At 48.7% G+C, this 24,889-nt stretch overlaps 1 protein-coding gene and 1 long non-coding RNA gene across 2 annotated transcripts in view; one reads left to right on the forward strand and one right to left on the reverse strand.

Moving 5' to 3' along the window:
• Window positions 1–2,101: 2,101 nt before the first annotated feature.
• Window positions 2,102–24,889, reverse strand: part of LOC106858776 (uncharacterized) — a 44,461-nt gene continuing 21,673 nt past the window's right edge. Inside the window, exon 5 of the long non-coding RNA XR_015808249.1 lies at window positions 2,102–3,593. This is a non-coding gene — a long non-coding RNA (uncharacterized LOC106858776). The remainder of the gene's footprint in view (window positions 3,594–24,889) is intronic.
• Window positions 11,211–24,035, forward strand: NIPAL3 (NIPA like domain containing 3). The gene is made up of 12 exons (XM_014885572.2): window positions 11,211–11,343; window positions 12,260–12,631; window positions 14,174–14,242; window positions 14,329–14,500; window positions 14,593–14,652; window positions 15,233–15,378; window positions 15,980–16,076; window positions 17,046–17,181; window positions 17,761–17,849; window positions 18,567–18,630; window positions 19,531–19,625; window positions 20,076–24,035. The coding sequence occupies exons 2-12, from the start codon at window positions 12,533–12,535 to the stop codon at window positions 20,273–20,275; spliced, it is 1,227 nt and encodes a 408-aa protein (XP_014741058.1). The 5' UTR covers window positions 11,211–11,343; window positions 12,260–12,532; the 3' UTR covers window positions 20,276–24,035.

Consider the following 24,889-nt stretch of genomic DNA (forward strand, 5'->3'; position numbering starts at 1 on the left):
CTGAGGCAGCAGGATCTGCCCCCTGCCCTTGTCCCTTATTCCCACCCTGGTCAGGGGTGACTCCCCAGCCTCCAGCACTGGCAGTCCTCAGATGAAAGCACTGAGGAGCTCACTGGTTGTTTTAGTTACTCAACATCTACAAAACTGGAAGCTTTCAAACCAATTGTAGTTAATGATCATCTTCCAATTCTTAGAAGCCAGTAGCAGTAATTAACTGCCCGTGAGGCAGCCCTGGCAGGCCAGCACAGGCCTGCTCATGGTGTGCAGAGTCGGAGGGAAATCCTGACACAGGAATCCCACTCTGGCATCTCACAGCAGCTCCCAGGCCAGGAGCTGCTTCCTCCCCCAGCTGGGGAGGAAAGGAAATTTCCTGAGTGTTCCTGCTGAGAAAGTACCCACAGTGAGAGATGCATAAAAAGGAGCAGCAAGGTGAGAGCTGAGTTGTGCAAGAGCTCTGGTATCCCCAGCGCTGGGTGGAGGGCTCTGCTCCTCACTTCTACAAACAACACCCAGTTTCTGTGCCTTTATTCGTGCTTATTCACTCCTTGCATCATCGGGCAGGCAGCTGAGAGCTCGGTGTGTGGTGTGGCTCTGCAGGGCTGTGAAGGCAAAAACTGCATCCTGTGTTTTGTTAGGACACCCACACGCCGTGTCCGGGGGTGCCCTGGTGTGTGCTGGCCATGGAGGAGAGGATTAAAGTCAGGGAAATCAAACCCTGCCTGCATCTGTTTAGAAGGGTGCAAAGCTGAGGGTTTCCCCAGCTCTCATTTATTTCCCCAGGTAGTGCCTTGGATTTATAGAATTAAATTTTGAGTGAGTTTGGTATCAGAACCTCCCAGACTCAGCTGGAAAGTGGCCACAGAGCTCAGTGCTCACAGTCAGGGTGCACAGACTTGGGATTTACCTCAGTGAGCTGAGAGTTGTCTTGGCTGCACTTCTGACTGAGAGTCCTGGGCATGCTGAGCCCCAGCTCTGAGGCAGCCCAGGCATGAACTGCTGAATAACCAGCCTTGGTAAAGCTGCTGCTCTGTGTCAGCCCCTGACTGGCTGAGTTGGGATTTTGCCTCCCTGTAGCTCTGCTCTTTGGGGCACAGCCCAGAGCAGCTCTGTGTGCTCATGCTCGGGTGTGGCATTGCAGGGTTTCTGATGCAGTTGCTATAAAAGACTGATGAAAATGAAAGGGGGATTTCTTTCCCCCCCCTTCCTCTTTAGTTAATTTGTAGCCATTGTGGGCCTGCTGTCCAGCCTGACCACCCTGGCCTGGCTGTGCTGCTCTAAGTGAGCCAGGCAGGATTTCCTGAGCCAGGAGCTGCTCTGGGAGCTGCCAGGCTGGGACAGGAGCTGCCCGTGGCTCCAGAAAAGCCCATTTCCCCCTTTGTGCTGCCACAGGGACTCAGGACAGACCAGTGTCACCAGGGTGTCCCCTCAGTGTCGGTGGCTGGGACAAAATCTGCAGCTGGGAATCACAGCAGGAACTGCTCCTGTCTGCTCTTCCCACCCTTCATAACCTCCCAGATGGACCTGGGGATCTTAGAAGGAATAAACAGGGCAAGAAATGAGTGTGATGAACTGGAACAATCCTGTTAGCTGTGCGTGGTAACAAGGAGCCAAGGGGCACTGAGGGATGGCACAGGATCCCAGAGCTCTGCCTCCAGCCCGGGCTGAGCTGGGCATGCAGGCAGGGGAGAACTGAGCTGGTTTGTGCCTGCAGCTGCCTCGGTGCTGGTGCCAGGGGGGCACCCAGCTCTGCAGCTCACACTGCTCTGCACTGCTGGCCCGTCCCTGTCAGCCAAGGGCTGTGCTTAACCCGTTCCTCTCCGAGCTGGGTCCCTCCTCCTGCTTCCCCAGGCATTTCCTGATGTGTTTCTTCTCCCGTTTCACTCAGCTTTAGGTGAGGAAGGCTCTGGTGAAGCCAGAGCAAAGAGGTGCTGGGGGTTCTGCTGCTCTGTGCCCTGCAAGTGCTCCCCTCTTCCCATCGAAGAGAGGAATTCTGCAGCTGGAATGTGTTGTACCAACAGTCAGAGTGATGTGAGTTTTACACACACAGAACTCACAGAACCTGTTTGTCCAAAGCCCTGACAGCCAGTGATGCTTTAATGGCTTTTACACTGCAAACATGCTTTTATTTTTTCAACCTTACCTTTAAAAATAATATTGTAAAATATGAACCAGCCAAGCTGGACAAGGAGGTGGTAGTGAGGACTCCAGAGCTGCTGTGTGGCCCTCAGGGTGATGCTTAATCCTTCTAAACCAAAATCTTTGGGAAATGGAAGTGCTCTGGACAGCCTGTGATGTTTATTGTAAAATACCTGGGTTTGCCATGGTCCAGCCTTGCAGAATCCTGGCTGCTCCTCTCTCCAGACAGTGCTGGAACAGGACAGTGATGCCAAAGGACCCCAGCTGGGAGCCCCTCCTGCTCTCCCACTGCCTGGGACAGCAGAGGGAGCAGGCTCTAAGGCCAGCAGCTGGGTGTGGAGTGTTTGTGTGTTTTCTGATAACACAGGTTGGGCATCTTCCCTCCTCATATTTAATTTGCCCTTTCCTCCAGCCCTCTGTCCTTATCAAATCGCTCCTGGCATTGCTTCCTTTCCCCCAAACCCCTGATACAAGATCCAGCTGCTGAGAGATGTAGTAAAGATTTCCCTGTTGGGTAAGGAGAGCCCTGGGCTTTCTCATGGGCTCATTCTTTTCCACAGTCAGGAATTTATTGATGATCTTAATCTCAGGCCAGGCTACGTCACTGCGTGGTGACAATAAATGTTTCTGAACAATCTGCTGATGGATTTATTTGTCTTCCCATGAGGATCCCAAGGGCTAGGAGGGCTGGGAGAAGGCAGTTTCTGTTCATGCCTTTTCATCCCTCTGAAATGGTGGCAGGATGGAACACCTGGGAATGGCAGTTCTGGCTCCCAGCAAACACTTTTCCAAGCCTCTCTCCAGCTCTCACTGGGGAAATGGCCAGGTTTTATCCACAGCCTCGGGATGCTGTGCAGACATGAGTGTCCCTCACCATTCCTGCCCAGGGCTCCCCACATTTGGGTCTTTATCCTCAGTGTTCCTCCGGGGAGAGTTCAGGCACAAAACCAGCCCAGCCTAAAGCCTCTGTTTGGGATATGAGGAATCTTTTTCCAGGTCAGGTGTACTCTGGCTTCTTGCTCCATGCAATGGGGAGAAGAAGTGGCCCCCACATCCCAGGGTGGTGCAGGGTTTAATTACTGTTTGTAAATGTCTGTGAGATCAGCTGATAAAGGGCCCCTGATGCACTGCTCCAGGCTGTTCCCAACCCACACTGCCCTTCCAGGCACTGCCACCTCCCAGCCACTTCCTGGGGACAACAGCCATCCCCTTTGGAGCAGGACACAGTGGGACACTCTGGGATCACCCTCCTGGGATGGATTTTCATGTATCCCATGGCAGTGGGGTGTCTTCCAGGCTGCACTCACCTGGAAGTTTTTTTTGCTTTCCTGCTAGGTTTGTGTGACTGAGGCTGCAGACTCTGGAGTAAATCTGGAGTAAATTCGTTGTTCTTTGTTAGGTGGGAAGTCTGTGACTGGATGTTCTTCCCTTGGTGAGAGAATCCATGTTGGGATAACCTACAAGACAAACAGGAAAGGGATGTAAATACCAGCCCAGGCACTGAGGAAGGAGAGTGCAGCCAGCAGGGAATGTGAGCAAGGAAAGGAACTGGTGGGACAGGAGCGTGTGGGGAAGCTGCTGCTGGATTGGAAAAGTGCTGGGCAGAGCTGATTTCCAGGGGCACTGATAAGGCAACACTGAACTTAGTCCTGAGCACAGGAACAAAAGCACCATTAGCAATTTCAGGGGATCAAACAGGAGAGCTCCCTGTTTGTGTCAGATAAACTCTGTGCTCACCCCAGGTCTCACCCTCAGAGGGCAAAGGGCCAGGAGATCTTTTGCAGCTTGGTACATTATGCACCAGTGTGGCTTTTCCTGAAGCCTCTGGCATTTCCAGTGTTGTGGGGTGTTCTGGTGATTCCTCACAGCTACTCCAAGTCCCAGGCTGGTTTCTGGATGGTTCTCCCAGCAGAGGTTCAAAGGGACCTTCCCAGAGCCCATGGAAGTGTCCTGTGACACTTCAATCCAACACGCCCTAAGGAGCTCTGGATTTATGTGTGAAGGTGCTCCATCCTCCCTCCCAGCTCCAGGCTCACAGACATGGAGAAAGCCATTTCCTAAATTTTTCCAAATTAAATCCACGTGTGGTTTGGGCCACAAACACTGTCAGGGCAAAAGTGGTATTGCTTTGCTAGCAGAAATGCTGAGTTTCAGAAGGAAAAAGGGCCTGGGATGCCTTTGAATTGCCTTTACCTGTGGGTGATGACCAACAAAGGCAAACCCACATTTCAAACCCTGGTGTCTCCCTGTGAGTGGCTACAGATGCCAGCAGCACTCACAGCAAAATCTGGGAGAGCTTCCCAAGGGCAGGAAGGGCTCTCTGAGACTGCCCAGGACACTCTGGCAGGAAATGTCTCAGTGTGTGACTGCTGTGTCCACAACTCTCCATTACCTCTATGGGTCTGATTTTGTTCAGGGCCCCAGAATTCCAGGTGGGAATTGCTGTCCTTGCAGTCAGGAATCTGTGGTGCCAAGAGTTATGTGAGTTACCCCAAATCACAGAACAGATCTCAGTGAAATGGGGACAAAATCCTTCAGATTGCCAGGATGAAGCTTCACCTCCTGCAGCCTCCTCTGGGGTTTAAAGCTTTCATTGCTGACTGCTCAGATTGACTTTCCTAATGGACTGTAATGAGAGGGAACATCTGATGGCCAGGCCTCACTCATGTGGGAGTGTCCAGTTCAAGCTGGAGAGGGGTAAGAAAGCCCCTGTATTACAAAAAGATGATGCCTTTTTCCTGATTTTTTTTCTTTGTTTTCTATGGCAAGCTGGTGAAATGCTGGGATGTTGAACTGCCTTTGTTGTAACACAGGGTTTGGTCCCAGAGCTGAGGATGGCTCTGAGGTCTGCTTGGACACTTTTTTCTTGTTTCTCACTCCTTTTTCCCCCCTCAATTTTAATCTGTCACTCAAAAACAAATCCTCCAGTGGCTACACAAAAGTTTTTTTGCTGAGTGAGAGCAGTGACCACGAAACTGCAGGATCTGTCCACCTTCTTCTTCTGAGATATCTCTTTGTCTATAGTCATAAATTATCAGCCACTGCCATCTTTTAAATAGATAGTTTCCTGTTCTGCCTCTTGTAGGTTAGATATTATCTCCCCCAGTAAATCATGAGTCAGTGATTAATTCAAGAAGGCCGTTCCCAGAAGCAAATTCTTACAATGTTAAAATTAATACGATGCAGGGCCATTATACCATGATAGAGAAAATAATTATGGCCTGCAAACCAGTTTAATCAACACACAACATGCTGGGGCAGGTGCCCAGCCTGAGTCAGTGCAGCAGAGTTCAGAGCCCCAGTGCAGGGGATGTGTGAGTGAGCAGCACTGGGGCAGCTGAGCCCCACGACTGCTCCCTGTGCTCTTTGCACACCCAAAATTTGGGAGGGAAAACACCTCTGCTGATGTGTAAATACCATCAGGTGACTGTAAAAGCATGAATTGCTTCAGGAGGGTGCATGCAGCCTGTTAAGGTGTCTCAGCTGATGAGTGGCAGCTTATTAAGCTGATTAAGTTGTGTCTTCACTCTGTGTTAAGCAGTTTGCAAAGTCATCACATGTTCTGGAGTCTGCCTCAGCACAGGGATGGGGCTGCTCTAGGAGCAGTCTGAGAGGGGACAACTCACTGGGGAGTGGCTCAAAATTGGGGAAAAAACTCCAAAACTCTCTCTAGAAATAACAAAACAATCCCCAAGCAATCAGAGCTACAGCAAGACACTGCAAAAGGGACAAAGCAGCTCAGGAGGTGTGTGTATGTTATTATAAACCATCTGATAATGGCTAATGACACTTGGTGTTCTGTTAACAGCTCCCACATCTCAAAACACCCTGAATTCCTGTGGATGAAGGCTTACAACACCCTGCTGCAGCCTGGGCACCTGCAGGGCTGAGCAGCAGGCACAGAACAGTTAAGTCACTTGCACAACGGTGAATCAGCAGGACTTGAGGAACTCAACCTGAAGGCAGGTGCTGAGCTGGAGGAACTGGCACAGCTCCCCAGCAGTGCCCCCAGGTGTGACCCTGCAGCCCCTGAGCCCAGCAGTGTCCCCAGGTGTGACCCTGAGCCCAGCAGTGTCCCCAGGTGTCACCTGCCAGTGTCTTTTTTAGAGTTAGGGTTGCCAGAACCAAACCCACCATTCCAGCACCACCAGTGCTGGTATTATTGGATTTCCTGCGTTGCTTCTCAAATCACACGATTTCATGCTTTAATTTTAACTGTGCATCGAGGTAGGTGCCTTCAGAGTTTCCAAATTTTAATCCTTTAATGCACTCCTCCTGTTGCATGGGAAGCTGAGTGATTCTGGGGATGAGGAAGATCAGATTTCTCTGCTGTCTACAGAACAATTTGTATAGACTGGGAGCCACAGCACATCTAAAATCTCACCTGTAACTTCTGAGCTGGGCCTAATTAATGCAGCATGTGGGCAGAATGCTTTATTTGCAGTACCACACCTTTACTGCCTCTCTTCTTTTCCTGGGCTTTTCAAAAAGAGGACTGGGCAGGATTCTATTTATAGAGCCAAATAAATGCAGCCCTGCCTGTGCTGTACGTGATCCCTCCAGCTTTTCAGATGTGGTCCCAAGCAGGGCTGAGTGCCCTTCATGTCCTTCTGCCAATCCCAGTGGGAACTGGAAGGTCTGGGATCACAGAAGATAAAAGAAACAGCTTTATACTAACACAAATGTGAAATTATTCCAGTGCATAGCATGGGAAGAGCTGAAGATCCTGATCTCTAGGAACATTGTGTGAACTTCATTAATTGTCTTGTCTGCCAGCTACCAATGGAAAATGCTCTGGAGGTGCCTTGGTTCCTGTTCTGGTGACTTGAGAGTTGGATTTTGGCAGTAATCTGATGCTCCTTCCCCAAATGGCACAGGAGGAAAGAGAACAGGGCAAGGCCTGGGATGGAAGAAAGAGGCAATGGGCAAATGGGACATAATTCCACTCCTCCAGACACGAGGATGAAGAGATTTAACTGGGTTTGGCAGGAGCAAGAAGGAGCAGAGGGGGAATGGATGAGCCAAGGGCTGATTATAAACCCCATCCAGATGGAAGCTGTGCTTGGCCACAGCAGCAGCAACCCTGGAATATTCAAACCCCTCAAGGAACAAGCAGGAATGGCTGGGAAGGGAATGGAGGCTCCTGCTCTGCCTTAGAAAAGCTGAAGGGAAGAGTGGCAGGGAGTGGGCAGGCAGTGCTGGCTGCTGCAGGAGCTGCTGAGTTACAGTGAGATCACAGGGAACTCCTCCTGCTCCTTTTCCTCCCTCAGCTGAGCTGGTCCTGGCTGCATGCACAGACAAGTGGAACAGTGCTACTATGGTGCTAAAAATAACAAACCCCAAATATGGGTCACCTCCAGAAAACTGGGAGAGCTCTGCAAGGAAACAGACCCCAAGGAATCAGTCCCCAGTTCTTGTGAGCACTCACAGTTCTGGTGGATTCAGCTTTTCCTGTAAAAATGCCCTGAGTTATCAAGCAGCTGAGCACAAATCATCTTTTCCACTTACTTTTCTTTGTAGGAAAACGCTTCAGGACAGACCAAAATTTGAGGTGTGTGTGAAGCAAATCCATGAATTTTAGCAGAGCTGCTCTGACCTGGGCTGCTCCAAAATGACAGGAGATTTCTGAAGATGTGGTCTGAGGGTTCATCTGCAGGGAGCAGGGATCCTGAGCCAGCTGTTCCTTATCAAGAACCAGAACCAGAACAGAGCCTGCACTGCCCTGGCCACGGGTCCATCTCCAAGTGGTCCTGCCATGTCCTTGAGGTTGTCCAGCCCGTGCTCTGTGGCCAGCAAGGTTGTGCTGAGGGAAGCAGGACCTGCCCAATTCTGCTGGGGCTGATTATTAAAATTGCAGCAGGTTTCCAGAGCAGCTGATAAAAAACTGCATCTGCAAGCTCCTTCTGGCCTGGTGCTGCCAGGCTTGGCTGCTGCTGGGAGGGCAGGATGCAATCCCTGCCCAGCAAGGGCAGCACGTGCTGGGGAAAGGCTCCTGAGCCCTTCCTGTGCATCCAGCTCTGGGTTTGGCACATCCATCGTCACCTCCGTGCTGCTGAGGGTAATTGGAGATCAAGCACCTCCACACCCTTGGAGATTCAGCTCCTGCACGCCTCAGAGTGCCCTCAGAGTGCCTGGAATTGTGTTTGGGTGATGCAAGGGGCACTGTGGTGCCAGGGAAATCCAGCAGGAGCAGCTCCCAGCCCTGGTGGCCTGGGTCCTGCAGGGATGTGTGCAGACAAGGGTGAACTGGCACAGTGACACAAGTGGGTCAAGTCACCTGCTGGGTGTTCTAGGTCAGACACTGAGAGGCAAATAAGCTCTTTCCATTGCCTAAATTACAAGTGGGTAACTTCCCGTCCTGGCATTTATCCCTGACTCAAGGAATGTGCTCCAGAACGGCTGAGGGGACACAGCCAAGTCCTTCAGGTGGGGGAAACCAAGCCAGCAGCCCCCAAAAGGTCTGGTGTTGTTGGCTCCAGTGCTTCCCCTCCTGACCTGCTGCAGGAACTCTTCTCCAGGGATAAAGCCCAGGAGAGAAGCAGCCAAGCCCTTGTGTAGTCTGTGGTCTGGCCTCCTGCCCACTCTGCCCTTCAAGCAGGAAATTCTCAAAGGGAAGGGAGTGCTTTGTGAAGATCCCTGCAGACTCTGCCTGCTCTGCTTTAGTCACAGCTCAGCACAGGTCAGCTGGCACTGCTGGAAGCTGACCAGGCAGACTCATGGCGCCTACAGAAAGTCTTTAAGCAACTTCTCCACCTTGATCATTTTCCCCTCATCTTTTTTTGTCCTTTACGTCCTTGATTGCTGTTATTCAACCCTGAGATAATGCACTCCTGATATCACTGAGATGGGAGAGACAAGCAAGGAGCAAGAGATCAAAGGAAGGAGAAGAAAGAGAAGATGCCAAAGGCAGAAGAAGAAAGAGGGGAAGATGCCAAACGCTGCCTTGATTTACCTACTTTACATACTCGGTACTGAGTTTCAGAAATCCTTCATGTACGTAATTCTGGGAGTTCTGGGGTTGCCACGTAGTCCCCAGACAGGGGGAGGCTGTGGAAGGGCATCCTCCTTCCCCCAGCTCAGGAAGCAGCCGCCAAGGTGCATCCAGAAAGCCCAGGAGGCGCTTGGCACCTGCGAGGGTTGGCTGGGCTTGACAAGGAGCCGGGCGGGGCGCAGGCTCGGGGAGCGCTGCGGGGTTAACGCATCCTTCTGCTTCCCTCTGCTGGTGGAACGAGGGAAGGAATAATTCCTGAAAACCGGGGATCCTCGGGAAGGGCGGCAAAAGGCGGACAGAGGGGGCACCTGGGGGTGTCCCTGCACAAGGATTAACTCCGCCGAGTGCTCTGAATGTGCGCCTGAAGAAACGCGACCTGTGTGGCCTGGAGGGCTCAAAAATATGGGAAAAGCAGGGCCACAGCTGGTGGGTGCAAGACGAGGAAGTGGCACAAATGAGCTGATCTATCTGCAGTCATTTCCAGGCTTAAAACACTAGTACTGCATTACCATTTCTCATTCTGTTACCAGTTGTCATTAGAAAGTTAATTTAATGACCTTGGTCTAAACTTGGTTGCTATTCTTGTCTTGGATCATTGTCAGTGGCAAAAAAAAAACTGTTAAGATTCAAAAATTTTTGTTACTCACTTGGTTATACTGAAATCCCTTTGATTGAGTTTGTTTTTTTTTTTTATTTCTCTGTTTGAGATAACTTTTCTGTGGTGTTTATAACGACTGAAGGAAGTCTTGAGACCTAAAAAGAACAGCCAAGGATAGCAACACTGAATATGGAGATGCAGGAAACATGTGAACACAACAGCAGCTTTCATTTGAAATGGGATATATAAGATAAAGGCAAATCCAACATTAACGCTGCATTCCCATCAGGAACTCCTGCACTTCATTTCCCTGTTTTATTTAAAAAAACCCTTGGAAGCACTGCTGTTGTTGAATGTTTTGTTTGATGGCATTTCTTATTCCCTTGTACTGGTTTATCTCCAAGAGGAGGAATTTTGGACCTGGAACATCTCTAACCCACAGTAGCTATAAATAGTTCCAGATATCCCTTGATTTGCTCCAGTAACAAACTCCGGCTGTGCTTTGGGTGGAAAACCTTGGCGTGGTTAAGGTTTTCACCCTTCAGCTCTGCACACACTGTGTTAAATGCTGGTTATTTTTGGGACATGGCACCGAGTGGTGCCGTTCTGCTTGAGGTACCTCGTGCTCCACAGCATCCCTGAGCTGGAATGGCAGGGACCGCTCACAGCGCTCACGTCCAGTGTCACGACTCAGGGCAGAGCCGTGATTTTGTTTCTAAGCTCAGCCGCAGCTCTGAACGTGCAGCAGGGCCGAGGCTCCAGAGCTGGCCCAGGTCAGCCATTTGCTGTCTCCATCGAGAGAACCCGAGGCTTGAGGGATGAGGGGACGCCCTCAGGTGAGGCCTCAGGTGAAGCCCGTGGAGGGCGCCACCGGAAGTCGCCTCACGGCCCAGCCCCGCCCAGGTGAGGCGGCGCGGGCCCCACTGGGAATGGCGGAGACCTGAGCGGCTGAGGGGGAGCACCGGGGAGACCCCCGACCGTGCTCAGGTGAGGTGAGCGGTCTGTATCTGCCCTTACCTACCGGTACCTGCCCGTTCCTGCCGGTGCATCACCGGCCCTCGGCGGCACCGGGAATGCGGACACCCGGTTGCCAGACAACGGCCGCCTCAGCTCTCCTCCAATCACCGTACCTGTTACTTTGAGCACTGCGGCAAGCGCCCAATCACACGCGAGCTCTCAGCACCACCGCGGCTGGTTTAAGGTGGCTCGGTAGAGGCGCTTCGCGCATGCACCTTAAGGCCGCACCGGCTGCTGTTCGTGCCACCGGGAGCCGCGCACACGGGAGAGCGGGAGGAATACCGGGGGGAATACCGGGGGAAGGCGTGAGGCCGCGGCTGTCCCTGCAGCTCTGGGCCGGAGAGCGGCCCGGAGCTCCGGGCGGGACCAGCCGAGCGGCGGAACGCGACTTCTTCCGCCCGGCCCCTCAGAGCCCGGCGCCCATAGGCTGGGGCAGACCCCGCTTCCGCGCGGCAGCCAATCCTCGTGCCCACCTTGGGGCCGGGGCTTTGATTGACAGCGCTGGAGACCAATCGGATACGGCGGGCAGGAAGCGGCTGCGGCGCTCGACCGGGAGCCGGAGCTGGAGGCCGGGGCCGGGCTGGGGTCAGCGGCGGCGCCGGTGAGTGGCGGGGCCGGCCCCGAGGGGCAGGGGGGCGGCAGGAGCGGGGCCGGTGCAGCGGAGGGTTTGGTGTGAACGTCCCGTGTCCCGGGTCGGTGCAGCGGAGGGTTTGGTGTGAACGCTCCGTGTCCCGGGCCGGGGGTGTCCGGGCGCTCTGCGCTGGCCAGGCAGGGCTCGCTGGCGATGGGAGGGGGATTTGCTGCCCCGTTCCCTCACAAATGGGTGTTTTTGCCCTTTCACAGCTGTTGTGCCCTACGCTGGGGCTGCCCGGCAGGTCAGGGTGCCCAAGGGACGGGTCCCGCTGCCGCAGGAGGTGACCACGGGCAGTGTCGGGGGCTCGGGCTGGGGATGCCCAGGCTGCTCCATCCCGGGCGGGCTGAGCGAGCCCTGCGAGGGTCCCAGCCTGCCCCGATCCCCTTCACACAGGGCACGGGTGGTGCTGCTGCTCCCTGAGCTCTCGGTGGTGCTTTCCAGATACCTCCGACGAGTTTGGCTCGGAGGAATTGGGGTTCTGAGGAATGCAGACTGCTGGCAGGGATTCTCCTGGTTTGACCTCTCTGCTCGCTGTCATGCCCAGCACGTGGGGATGGGGTGACTCACGGAGCGCTGGTCCCGAACAAACTGGAGCTTCAGGGAGGAGGGAAATGAAAAGCAGGGCTTGGAGGACTTGAGAGCCTTTGTTGTGCTGTTAAATGCCAGCTGAGTGTGTCACCCCTGGGGCCCAGCCAGTTCACAAGGGATTGTAAAGCAAAGTCTCTGAGTTTCTGTCCAAGGCTTTCTAAGAAGACATTTAAATGTGCTTTCCTGTTTTATGTGTAGCTGTTTGATTCCAGGGGTCTATCCTTCACTGCAGGTTTTGGACCATTGATTTATTTAATCTAATTCTTTGCTTTTTATTTCATTTTTTTTCCCTTAGATTCACCTTGAAGGAACATAACCCTGCTGCTTCACTGGCTGGAAACAGTGGCTCATCCACCCTCCTTCGTGCCTGTGGTGCCCACCCTGAGACAGGGCAGGGGAAGGGAAGCAGCAGGATTTGTCTGTGCTTCCCTGAACTTGCCCAAGGGAACAGGATGGATGGCAGGGAGCAGTACCAGAAGTTGATTCCAGCAGGGTCCGAGTCTTTTCTTTAAAGAGAACTTCCAGCATCAAGAAGGCTGAAAAGCAAAAAAAAAACCAAAAAACCAGAATGGAAGGAGGCAACAGCCCCAGTCTGCAGCTCCAGCAGCTCCCTTTGGCCACAGCAGCAGTTTCTGTGCAGCCACACACAGACTCCTTCTCCTACAAGGTCAGCTTCCCACCCCGGTGGGGAAATTTCCATCGCCAGAAATGATTATTGGAATGAGCTGTAATGATGCTGCTTTGGGGTTATTTTCTGCAGAAAGGGCTCTGTGTCTGTATTCAGCCATTCCTGGGGTGTCACATCCTGTGCACAGTGAGAAAGAGAAATTCTGTGTCTGCAGAGGAGCTGGAGGAAGGTGTGGCAGTGGGTGTGTGGGGATGTTTCAGTGCAGTGATTCTGACAGGTGCCTTTTCAGCCTAAGCCATGCAGCAGTAACAGAGCAGAGGTTCTGGTTTGCTCTTTGGATTCAGGTGTTTGAATTTCAGAGGGGTGAGGCCACATGAGGCTGTAATTCCTCCTTGTTCTCCAGCTGGGAACAGATAAATTCCCTCTGAATCCCTGATTCTGAAGGTGCTCAGAAAATCTCAGCTAAAAAGTTTTTTTTTCCTTTGAGACCACAGTCCTGGGCCCTTGTGGAAGTTGACCCAGGTGCTGTTGTCCTGAGGTGTCACAGCCCAGAGAGCTCTGCACTGTGGTGACACAGTGACATCCTCCCTTGTCTGTCTGTCCTGGGAACCTCTCTGAGGTGGTTTTGAGTGAAGCTGTTTGGGGTAAATCTTATTTTTATGCATTCTGATAAAGAGGTTTTTGTTCTGCTGCTTAGAATTAGAAATCTGGAAGTTCTTCTGTGGATGAGAAAATGAAGATGATTCCATTTATTCATATTCACATCTGAATGTGAGCTGGGTTATCCCAAATCAATCCAAGTAAGGACTGGGCTGAAGGAACAGTGCTAATGACATTTAATGAGATTTAGGCAATTTTGGGAACACACGAATGTTTGGTGGCCTCAGGTTCTTCTCTTCAATCTCCTTTGTGACTCAGCCTGCTTTACATCCTTTCTTTATTTTAAATTCCATCTTTAGAGAGTGAGAGTTGTTGCTGAGCTTTGAATGCCAGTGCAGAAGAGGTTGGCAACTGGCTGGGAGCTGTCACCAGTCTCCTGTGACTTTGGGAATAACTGGTTTATACAAAAAGCAGACTAAAATCTGTGATAATTGGGCTGCCTCATTATTAGTGACTGAACCAGCAGCTGTAAAAGTGGAGAAGAGCAAAATAGTTGGGAAGCAGAGATTCCTGATCCATTCTCTGTCAAATTCTAGGGCAATAAAATTCTCATAATTGAGTTTTTCAAAGGGAAGAATGAGTGATGGTGTGGGGTTTTTTTATCCTTATCTTCCCCCTCTCTGAGGAACTGCAAACTAATTGAAATCTCTTGGAGAAAGTGGCTGTTGAGTCTTATCTTCCACCTGAGTTCACAGCCACAGCTCTTATCTGCAGTGCCCCGTGTCAGTAGGAAGGGAGGAGGATAAACAGGTTTTGTTGACAGGTGGGTGTTGGACCAGATGACCTCTAAAGGTCCCTTCCAACCCAGGCTAGTCCATGATTCAGGAGTGGTTTTAAAAGCCTGCTCTCCTGCAGAGTGTGCAAAGCCCTCGGAGTTGCTTGGATAAATCCAGTGATTGTGTGTTCCCTTTGTTTTCACAGGAGAACTTGATTGGGGCACTTCTGGCTATTTTTGGGCATCTTGTCAGCAGCATTGCCCTCAACCTCCAGGTGAGTTCTCTGAAGCAAATACTCATCCTGCATTGAAATAATCAATCCAACATGACAAAGCTCTTTATTTCTGTTTTCTTGCCCAGAAATACAGCCACATCAGGCTGGCAGGCTCCAAAGACCCCCGGGCTTACTTCAGAACCAAGACCTGGTGGAGTGGATTGCTGCTGCTGGTGCTGGGAGAGCTGGGGGTGTTTTCCTCCTATGCCTTTGCTCCTCTGTCTCTGATTGTGCCCCTCAGTGCAGTGTCTGTAGTGGGTAAGGAGGAAGGAGCCTGAGTGTGTTCCAGTGGGAGATTCCTGACTCCAGAATTCACTGTTTCTCTCTCCTTTTTTTCTTTTTCTCCATAGCTAGTGCAATCATAGGAATTATATTTATTAAAGAAAAATGGAAGCCCAAGGAATTTTTGAGTAAGTACCACAGCTTCTTTTCATTTTTCCTTTGTTTACAATGCATCACACACAGCAGGGCCCCTCAGGAATTATAATTACAGGGATGGCAAGGTCTCATTAGCACCTCTTGGACTAAATGTGTCATCTCATCCACTGTTTATTACAAGTGGATTTTTTTTCCTGGCTTGTGCCAAATCCCCTGAACATCACAGAATTTAGAAACAGGCTGAAGCTTCAACAACAGGCACAAGAGAATGAGCCGAATTCCATGAACATGGAGGTGTTGGCAGAAGTGGGAGAAGGGCTGTGGATCAGCCCAGGCAGGATCAGCCCCAGATCTTGGAGCTTTCTTCATTTAGCAGATATTTATTGATTTATTTATTTATTTATTTAGCAGGTGCCACCTGGTACCAACTTTGTCTCAGCTCCCACACCCCCATTGCTCCTGGTGGCTGAAATATTTTGGAGTTGGGGTGGGAAGGTCACCCAGGAATCCCCTAGAGGAACACCCTGATGATCCTGTGGGATGAATTAATTAATTCCATGCACCCCACACTCCTCATTAACCCTGTCGTGTCCTGTTCTGTGCCTGCCCAAGGGCGCTACGTGCTGTCCTTCGTGGGCTGTGGCCTGGCAGTGGTTGGCACTTACCTGCTGGTGACATTTGGACCCAACAGCCACGAGAAGATGACAGCAGAAAACATCACCAGGCATTTAGTGAGCTGGCCATTCCTGCTCTACATGGTGAGGGGCCATGGAGGGTGGGGAGGTTTTCTCTTGGGGACAGTTTCATTTCCAGCAATGTTCCTTGTGTTCACTCAGGAACTTGGCCCAGCTTTTCCAGGTGTCAGACACATGCACAGCTCCTTTTGTTTCTCTGAATTCTGTAGGATTCAATGTCTTTGACTGAAAATTTACTGGTGCCTGAATTTGGGTTTTTTCCACACTGACTTTCTCTGGACCCACGAATCTCTTATTGAAAATCCCATGAAATTTGTGTTTTAATGAAGATAATCTTGCCCATTGCCCCAGGATCACTTGTGGAAGCTCAGAGCAGAGAGCAGACTGAGATCTCTCCTGTGAATATTCACTCAGGACTATTTGATCAGCTGCTTTACCATAAATCCCACCCCAAAAGTGCCCTGTGTTTCCTGTTCTGCAAGAAGCTGCTGAATCTCTCCTCTAACTGCAGTCTAAGATGATGCTGAATTTGGTCTATAATTGTGTGGGATCCCCATTTCCCTTTGATTTGCCCTATTCTAATTTTTAATTGGCTCAGAATGTCATTTACTGCCAGTCCCATGTGCTCTGCATCTCTAATATTCTCATTTTTTCTCTTTTGTAGCTCGTGGAGATCATTGCTTTCTGTCTGCTGCTGTATTTTTACAAGGAGAGAAATGCAAACTACATTGTCATTATTCTCCTGCTGGTTGCTTTGCTGGGTAAGTTGATATGGACTTTTAAGATCTTTAAACAGTAAATTGAGGCATGCAGGGAATTATATTGATTTAATGAATGCCATGAAATGCACTAATTTCCTCCAGAAATGTTCCTGGAGCTGATGTTTAGGATCTTTGCAAAAGACCTTTGACAATTAAGGCTTGTCTCCCATCAGACAAATAATCTGCCAAGCACAGAAAGTGCAGGTTATTTATTAGTGTTCTTAATTTTAATCTGGGCACACAAAGAGTTTCATTCAGTAGGTGAAAGAGAGGATTTGACCTACAAGAATTCTTAGCTCTGTTAAGATTTGCTGTGTGGTTAAAGAAATGAGGAATCCTCTGCCACCCCAGCTTGTCCCTGTGAAACTGAGTCCCTGATGAATCTGATATCCCACAGTGGGATCCTGCAGTGACTTTGGATTTACACATTTGATAACTTTTTTTTAAATAGAGACTGTAATCAATTAAACTTTTAAAAGGACGAGTGACAGCAAGTCTGCCATGCTAAAATCTGTGTCACAGCCCTCAACTTTTGCTATTTTTGCACCTTCAGCTCCTGCAGTGTTATTTCTTTTACTCTTTTTTGGTTTTTTGAGCTGTTTGGGGCTGGATTTCAGTGGTGCCTCAGAGGCTCCATGAATTACAAAGCAACTGCCCTAATTGAATGGCCCAGCTTTCAAGAAAGGAAAGCTCTTCCTGATTCTTGTTTTGGAAACATCCTTGGCTTTATGGACCAAACCAAATGGAAAATTGTATCCTCTCATCATCTAATTGCACAACACTCTTTAAACAGTGACAAAACCAGCAAATGCTCCCAGTTCTGTAGACATTGATAGAGGTTTGTGGGGAATAAAACAGGCAGGGCTGGTGACAAACAGGGCACTTTGCATCCTTTGCTGGGTCTGGCAGGAGCAGGGTCAGGTTTTTGGGGGTGTTGGGGTTGTTCCTACAGCTGTGGTGTCCCCCCAGGCTCCATGACCGTGGTGACAGTGAAGGCCGTGGCTGGGATGGTCCTGGTGTCCATCCAGGGGACCCTGCAGCTGGACTCCCCCATCTTCTACATCATGTTGGTGTGCATGATTGCCACAGCCATCTACCAGGCCACGTAAGGACTCCTCTCTGTGTCTGCAATGGGCTGGGGTGTGGGTCAGGAGCTGTTTGTTACTGTGCCAAAAATACCTGTTAAAGTTTAGGAGAATTATTCCATTCCTGTGATCTGTCCCAGGAGCTTGGCTGGGCTTTGCTTTGCCACAAAGTGACACTGCCAGGTGGTTTTAATGCCACCATTCAAGTATTTGCCAATTTGCCCTAAATGCCACCTAAATGGTGGCCAATCAAATGCAGTATCTGTGCACTGGCTAAAATCAAAGTGCAGGATCAGTGTTGTTGATAATGTGTCTATTTTTAGGAGTATTTTCTCCCTTTGTACTTGCAATAACATAAAAAGCTGGTAGCAGCAGGGATAAAAGGCTTCTCAAAATACAAGGGACACTGTGGCCCTGAGGTTGGGCAGTAATTTCAGCCACAATCCTCCCTCCTCTGTCCTTTTTATTCATTCCAAAGCTTGCTGCTATTCAGTGAGAAAAAGAATGAATTTCCTTAAATTTATGCATCACTTCTGAAAGGTGTTTCCAAAAAAAGGACCCTTCCCAATCAGCCCCTGTTGCCTGTGATTGTGTTGCAGGTTTTTAGCTCAAGCCTCCCAGCTCTATGACTCAGCTCAGATCTCCAGCATTGGCTACATCCTCTCCACCACAGCAGCAATCTCAGCAGGTAACTGCACAAACTTTTCTAAAAAAAAAGGGCAAAATGTTTTGGAGAATAATCGTCCTGAAGAAGGTGAATATTCAGCAATATGATGACTTCTATCTTTTTGTCATCTCTCATCTGCACTGGCTTTGTTTGCTTTGTTTTCCTTTACAAAAATGTGAATTATCACATTAGACTGTGTTAAAAATTTCTGTTCAGTGCTGTCATTTTGTTTAAAGTGCAGGGGAATTTATATTTGAATGAAGAATTTATATTCCTCATTCAATATGTGTCCTTAAATATGCAGGTAAAATGTTTCCTTGTTATTTATTTTTTGCTTTATTTTCTTTACATTAAAAATGTAAAGAGCAGGAGGCAGAACATGTGTCCTGCTGCCACCAAGGACACTTCTAGAGGTTGGAGCTGTTTGTTGTTGTTTGGGGTCAAGAGTTTGCAGCTTTTTGTAGTTAAATCCAATTTGTTTCATCATTCCAAAATAGTCCCTCTTGTTTATGCTGCACAGGTTCACTTGCATGTCTGTTAGTGACACCAGCAGAACTATTTTGGTAGTGAAACCCGAAAAGATTTGTCAAGAATTTGTGTTAAAATAGAAATCAGGACACTTATTTTAAGATCATTAAATAAACAAAGGTGCTGGCTATAAAAATAGGAATCCTGGTTGATGTGGGTTCTGGCTAAAGGTGGAATTGGGAAAATGTAATAAATTATTTCCTTTTCAAGGAGCAACTTTTTACCTGGACTTCATGGGTGAAGATGTTCTCCACATTTGTATGTTTGCACTGGGGTAAGTGCCCCAGGTTTCCTTGACTGAAAATTGTTGCTTCATGTGACTCAAATTTCAAAAATACAAATCTGTTTTAAAAATACCTCTCTGATGGAGGGACAGACTGTCTTGGAGAAGAGAACAGGCTGAAAGCATTTTCTCTGTCAGAGCAGAGAGTAGCCCTTAGAGTTCAGTGTTGTGTTTGGAAAAATTCGTGTAACCCTTGGTAATGCACAATTACACAACAATTAATCACTAAATCCTGGGGATCAGCTTGGGTGCTGAGCATATGGCTTGGTTTTCAAGCTGCCTGCTCATGAATCTGGGAGAATTGTAAAATAACCCAAAGAAACTCTCTCTGGGAACCTTTTTTCAGATTTTGTACCTTCCCTGAACTGTGTCTGACTTCTGGAGTTTTTAGAGCATGGAGAAGGCACAATGCAGATCTGATCAGTAAAACATTTCCTGTGTAACTCAGTGGTTTGGTGTAATTAGCTCTCCATAATCAGAGGACATTCTCAAAGGGCTTTTAGATAAGTACAGAAAAAAATCCCCTAACAATTGGGAGATGATTGTTGTGAACTGCACCTTGCTCTGTAACAATCCAGGTCCGTGGTTGTTGGTGTGTTTACTGGGAGCCTTGGAAAGGTCAGGCTGCTAAATCCTGGAATTCCATCAAAGCAGAACCAAATGTTGCTGTGCTTCCTTTCCCCTGCAGTTAGCCAAGGTTAATTAATTAATTAACAAGAGGACTTTTCCCTGTGTTTGATAGAGAAAAGGTGAAGTTGTGCTGGTTGCTGGGGGTGTTCCAGTGCTGCTCAAGGAATTCTGGAATTCTGACTTGGCAGTGCTTGAATTCTGGATGGAATATTCTGTGCTCTCCCTTGCCTGGGATCTCAGTGATCCTTTCTCCTCCCTCAGGTGCCTCATAGCATTCCTGGGAGTTTTCCTGATCACGAGGAATAGGAAGAAGCCTGTCCCCTTCGAGCCCTACATCTCAATGGATGCCATGCCAGGTGAGCAAAGCCCAGGGCTTCATCCCTGTGTTCAAGGCCTGGGCTGCACAGGGAGGCTCAGGCTGTGGCTCTGGGTGGGTCAGGCAGTTCTTACCTGGGAATATGAACTGGTTTGAGCATGTGGGACTGGGCTCAGTGCAGCAGGAAGAACTGATTTGGGGGATGGCTCAGAAGTGAGGTAGAGGAGCAGCAGTTTCCTTTGGGAAGCACAGCCAAGCTCTGTGCTGAGCTGAATGAAGATCTGCAGCACTTGATGGAGAACTGGCAGCCATCCCTCATTCACTGGGAGCTTCTTTCTCCATCAGCTGCTCCAGTGCTGGGCACAAACCCATCCTGTCTTTGATTTAACACCCGAGGAGCTGATGAGCCTCGGGGACTCCTCATTTCCTGGCTCCACAGAGAGCAGGAAAAATGCACTTTTGTTCCTAATCCCTGCCTCTGCTCCTGCAGGCATGCAGAACATGCACGACAAAGGGATTGCAGTGCAGCCTGAGCTCAAAGCCTCTTTCTCCTACGGTGCCCTGGAGAACAATGACAGCATGCCAGAAATCTACACCCCAGCCACGCTGCCCATCGTGCAGGAGCAGCACGGACCCAAAGGAGTCTCTGTCCCTCCCTACAGGGTGCTGGAGCACAGCAAGAAGGAGTGAGTGACCTTCAAGGACTGATCAGAGGTGTCACGAGTTTGACCTTTATTTATTTACCTGTTCAAATAGCAGCAAGCATAAAGCTGACATTGAGAAGAGTTTCAAGCTCGTCTGGAGCTGAACTTTCCAGGCTGATTATTAAAATAAACAACTTTTTCTAGTTGGGAAGTTGAAAGCACTTGGCAGGAAGCAGATCCCAGTTGAGCATGGAATTCTGCTGGCTGGGAGTGTGGAATGATGGAATGGTGAGTGCAGCACTGTGGAACTGATGAGAGAGGAGATGCTGTGGAAGAGAAGTGAGTGTGCAGTTTTCAGCCCTGCTGAGAGTGGTTTTATCTCTGAACAAGTTTTCAGGAGCTGCTCACTGAGAGAGGAGGACAGGATTTAATCTTTCATTTACAGGGACTGTGACAGATTTCCAGGAAGGCTCTAAAACCTGGTGTGACCACAGAGCTCCCCTGACACAGCAATAAATGGAATTGTTTTGAAGCAGCACCACTGGAACTCGCTGTGTCTTTAGAGCAGCACAACTGGTGAGAGTGAACACTTCATCCCTTCAAACCACCAATTCTGGGCACTTCTGTTCTGGTGTTGAACACAAGCACTGAGGATGGGGGTTGTTTGTAGAGCACCACTGGATTATATGGCTTAGAACAAAGATGATTTGCCAGTTTTCTGATTTCATAGCAGGAGCTTCAAGTTGGATTAAATGGTGCAGAGGGAGCACTATAAAGGATGAGGACAAGGAAAAATGAGAATGATGTGACTGTGTCTGGTGGGGAATTTCTGTCATTTTGGACAAAATCTGAATTCTTTATCACATTTATTTATTTTCTTTCTGATTGAGGCAGGATTTCCCACTTCAGTGGTCCTTAAAGCTACTTAAAGCTGTTGAAGTTCCTTAGTTCAAAAGCTCAGTTTAGGTGATGTAAGCTGGGGTCCTCCCCCCTTTTTTTTCTTTTATCAAAAGGAAAAACAATACTTGTCTGCTATTGTGGATGGCCTGAGAAGTTGCACAGCCCAGCACTCACTGAGGTCTGTGAGGATAATGGAGCTTTGTGTACTTTGATATTTGTACTTTGATATTTATCTTTCCAGCTTCCAGGAGATGGCCAGGAGCTGATACTGAGGGAGAATGGGGAACTGTCAAGTGAGGAGGACAAAGTGCAACATTCACTGGTTATCCTGGCACTTTGATAGCACTGGCTGCTCTAAAATTGGGGGTTTTTTTGCTAGGAAACTGAATTTTAATTCCACTGAATTAAAGTCCACTCAGTGTGGCTTGGGCTGTCTGCACAGTGGAGTCTCCAGGATCCTGGAACTTTATTGGAAAGGAAGAGTGCTCCTGGTCTGTGTATTTTTAAGTGATTTCCCCCAATACCAGGGAGTTTGGGATTATCTGAGATTTGGAACAGTGTCTTTCTGCATTTATTTATTTTTATTTGTTAAATTGACTCGTGGCCAGTTTCTGTTCCCACTGCCAGAAATTCCCAACAACTCCCCTGACCTGTACCTGATTATTCCAGGTTCTTGTTGTTGTAAATGACAACAGAACTGTTCCTTTGCATTTGTTTGCTTTGCCAGCTCTGCAGACTGATTCCATCTGGACATACTCTGGATTGCTTTGGCATTTTTGTACAGCTTAGAAAAATAACCTTCCCCCTGCACAGGGAGGTGCCCTGGGGCTGTACCCAGGTTTCTTCACCTGCTGGGCACAATTCAGATCTTAATCAGTGGCATCCCTGGCACTGGAACCTGGGGAACCTCAAGAAATAACAGTTTTCCTTCCACCCTCAATACTTTCTTTGTGATTAAGCAAGATAAGGATGTGAATGGGCTCCTGCTGCCAGAGCATTCATCGTGCTGGGGTGCAGTGACACTGATTGACTGCCTTTGGATGTGGTCATCGATTGTTGGTGAATTTATGGGCAGCTTTTGTTCATTAACAATGCAGAATGAAGCAGTTCAGGGAGGCTGAATGGGAAGGGCACAGGAATGCTGCCTTTCCTTATCTCTTCCCATTTAATCAACCTGTTCTGACCTATTCTGCAGCCACAGAACACAGAGTCTGAAAACAAACTGTGCTACAGCACACACTTGTTCCATGGCAATATTCTCTGTGGTTAATTAGGTGGTATAAAATAATTCATCAGAAGGGCCTAAATGTTTGGCAGCTGACATGCAGATCAGGATGGTCCTGTGTGTGACAGTGCACTGGTCCCAGTTCTAGCAGGGTTTAAACCCAGCAGGTGACTGGAGCACAGTCCTGCAGCCATGAAAGCCTGGCTTGTGTTTTCCTGCTCAGCACAGCCCTGAACATCTCAGTGTGTCCACTGAGAGCTGGACACAGTGCCAGGGCACAGAGCTGCTCTCAGGTGCCTGTGCTCCCCTTGCAGGCTGCTCTCTGGCCTGCTTCAGGCCTGGGTTTGCTGTGAACTCCCCAGTTCTCCTGAGCCCAGTTCCTGACCTTGCTCCCTGCACACAGCCCTGGGGTGTCAGCCCTTCTCTGAGTGGAACTGCCCCAGCCACGAGCTGAGCTTTTGTGTCATTGTGTGGGTTTGGCCCTTTCTTTGCAAAGATTCTAAAGCTTTACATAACCAAGTTTTATTTACACAGTCTCTGTGTGCTCAAATAATTCTACTTAATAATGACAGTTCCCTTTACCTGCAGCCACAGAGAAATCTCCCTTTGTTTGCTTCTGGAAACTTCCTGCCAAAGGCCTCCACTGGAGGTGGTGTCTGTTTCTACAGCACATAAATCACAATATTTTTGATTATTGTGCCACAGCAGTGGAGCCTGGGGTGTTTCTTGGGCCGTGGGCCTCAGCTCCATGACTGAGGGGCTGCATCTCACTCCTGTTTGCTGCTGCTGTTCAACACTGGAATCTTAAAGTGAGGTTGGTTTTGTTTGTTTATTTTTTTAAATTTATTTTATGCACTTCCCACTTTCTTGCCTTTTCTCCCAGTCTTCCAAGAAAATGTTATTTTCTGCTCTTCAGCCTAAGAAAAGGCATGAGCAGGGCCCAGAGAAACCAAGTGTCTTGTTTAAACTTGACTGAAGGACTTCTGTGCTCTTTCAGGGGTGAATTAAACTCCTCACCTCCCTTCTAGTCCAGAGAAGCTGAAACAGGAAGGGTTTTGCACCCTCACACTGAACTTTTCCCAGAATATTTATTAAGTCTGAGGTGACAATGGCCATGCCTGGAATTGCAGCAAATGCTGAGCAGCACAGGAAGGTTTACAGGAGAGGAGCCCTGTGCCACATTTCAGGGTGAAAAATTATTTAAGTGTTGTACAGCACACTCTGATCTGTGAGTGTCAGCTCTGCAGGGCTCATGCAGGACCCTGCACATGGCACAGCACCCCCACATTCCAAAGGGGAGGCATTTCTCAGCACCAGGAGCTGTTCCAGCACTCTGGTGAAGGAGCAGCTCCTTGGGTTCATCCCTTGGCTTCTTTACCCAGTGTGAACTGACATCTCTTACCTGTGTGGCTTCTGGATGCACAGAGCACTTAAAGGATCCTCAGTGTGTATTTTATGTGTAACTTAACTCTGTGGAGCACAGATGAATGTATAAAATGATCTGCCTACACCATTCTGTTCACCTTAAAATGTGTAAATAAATCAAGCTTTACACTCTTGCACTATAAAGGACAATTGCTTCATTTTTCACAGGCAATGTTGCATGTCTGTTTAATTCCGTTTGTCTTTCAGGTGAGACAAATGAAACCAAACTTTGAATAAAAGATTGTGGTAAAACCTATGGAATTCTGGCTTGCTCCATGCTCCTGGTAGAGGTTTAATTGACCAGAAATGTCTTGGGAGAAGTTAAGACAGGATTTAGGTGACTGAAGTGTGTATTGAAAGAGCTCTCTGTCTGTTTTTAACAGGATGCTTGTTAAATGAAATGCAGATTGTTACAGCATTACTAATGCTCCCAGTTTCACAGGAGTCTCCACACATTTGGGGTCAGCTGTAGGAATCATCCAATTCACTTTTAAAACTTTGTTTTACAGGGCTTAAAAAAAAAATAGCATTTAATATTTTAGAGACGAGCTTGAAATCGTGATCCAAGGAAGTAGAGGGACACAAACCAAAATCATTGTATTTTTGGTGGCCTGACTAGTGATGTTTTTTACTGAAATTGAGCTGCTTTGAGACATCCACACCCCCTGATAAGAGCTGGGAATGCTCTGCTGTGGGAAGTGCCACCCCTGAGCCACAGGGCACCATGTCTGGGATACAAGACTGCAGTAAGAAAGACAGAAAAGTGGCAATTTAGCTTAATCGACTGCTTGCCAACCTAATTAACACTTACCGGATGGCTTTACAGTCCGTGGGGAGAAGCAGAGGATAACCCTCAGGATACTTTTAATTAAATGTATCTCTTGGGGTCCCAAACCACAAGGGGAGAAAAGACAAACAACCCAAGGGCAGCCTCGGTGTTGGAGCTGCACTTCACTGAACCCCTGGATTCTAATCCCCAGAATTTCTGATAAATGTGCTAGTACTTTGTTAACATCCACCATTCAAGGGTTTGTGGGTTATGTTACAAGTGTTTTAAGTGCTATTGATGTCAGGAGTGCTACAACCGAGGTGTAATTGCAAGAGACAAGA

This window comes from Sturnus vulgaris, chromosome 24 (assembly GCF_052056855.1).
Source record: "Sturnus vulgaris isolate bStuVul1 chromosome 24, bStuVul1.hap1, whole genome shotgun sequence".
Taxonomy (NCBI): domain Eukaryota; kingdom Metazoa; phylum Chordata; class Aves; order Passeriformes; family Sturnidae; genus Sturnus; species Sturnus vulgaris.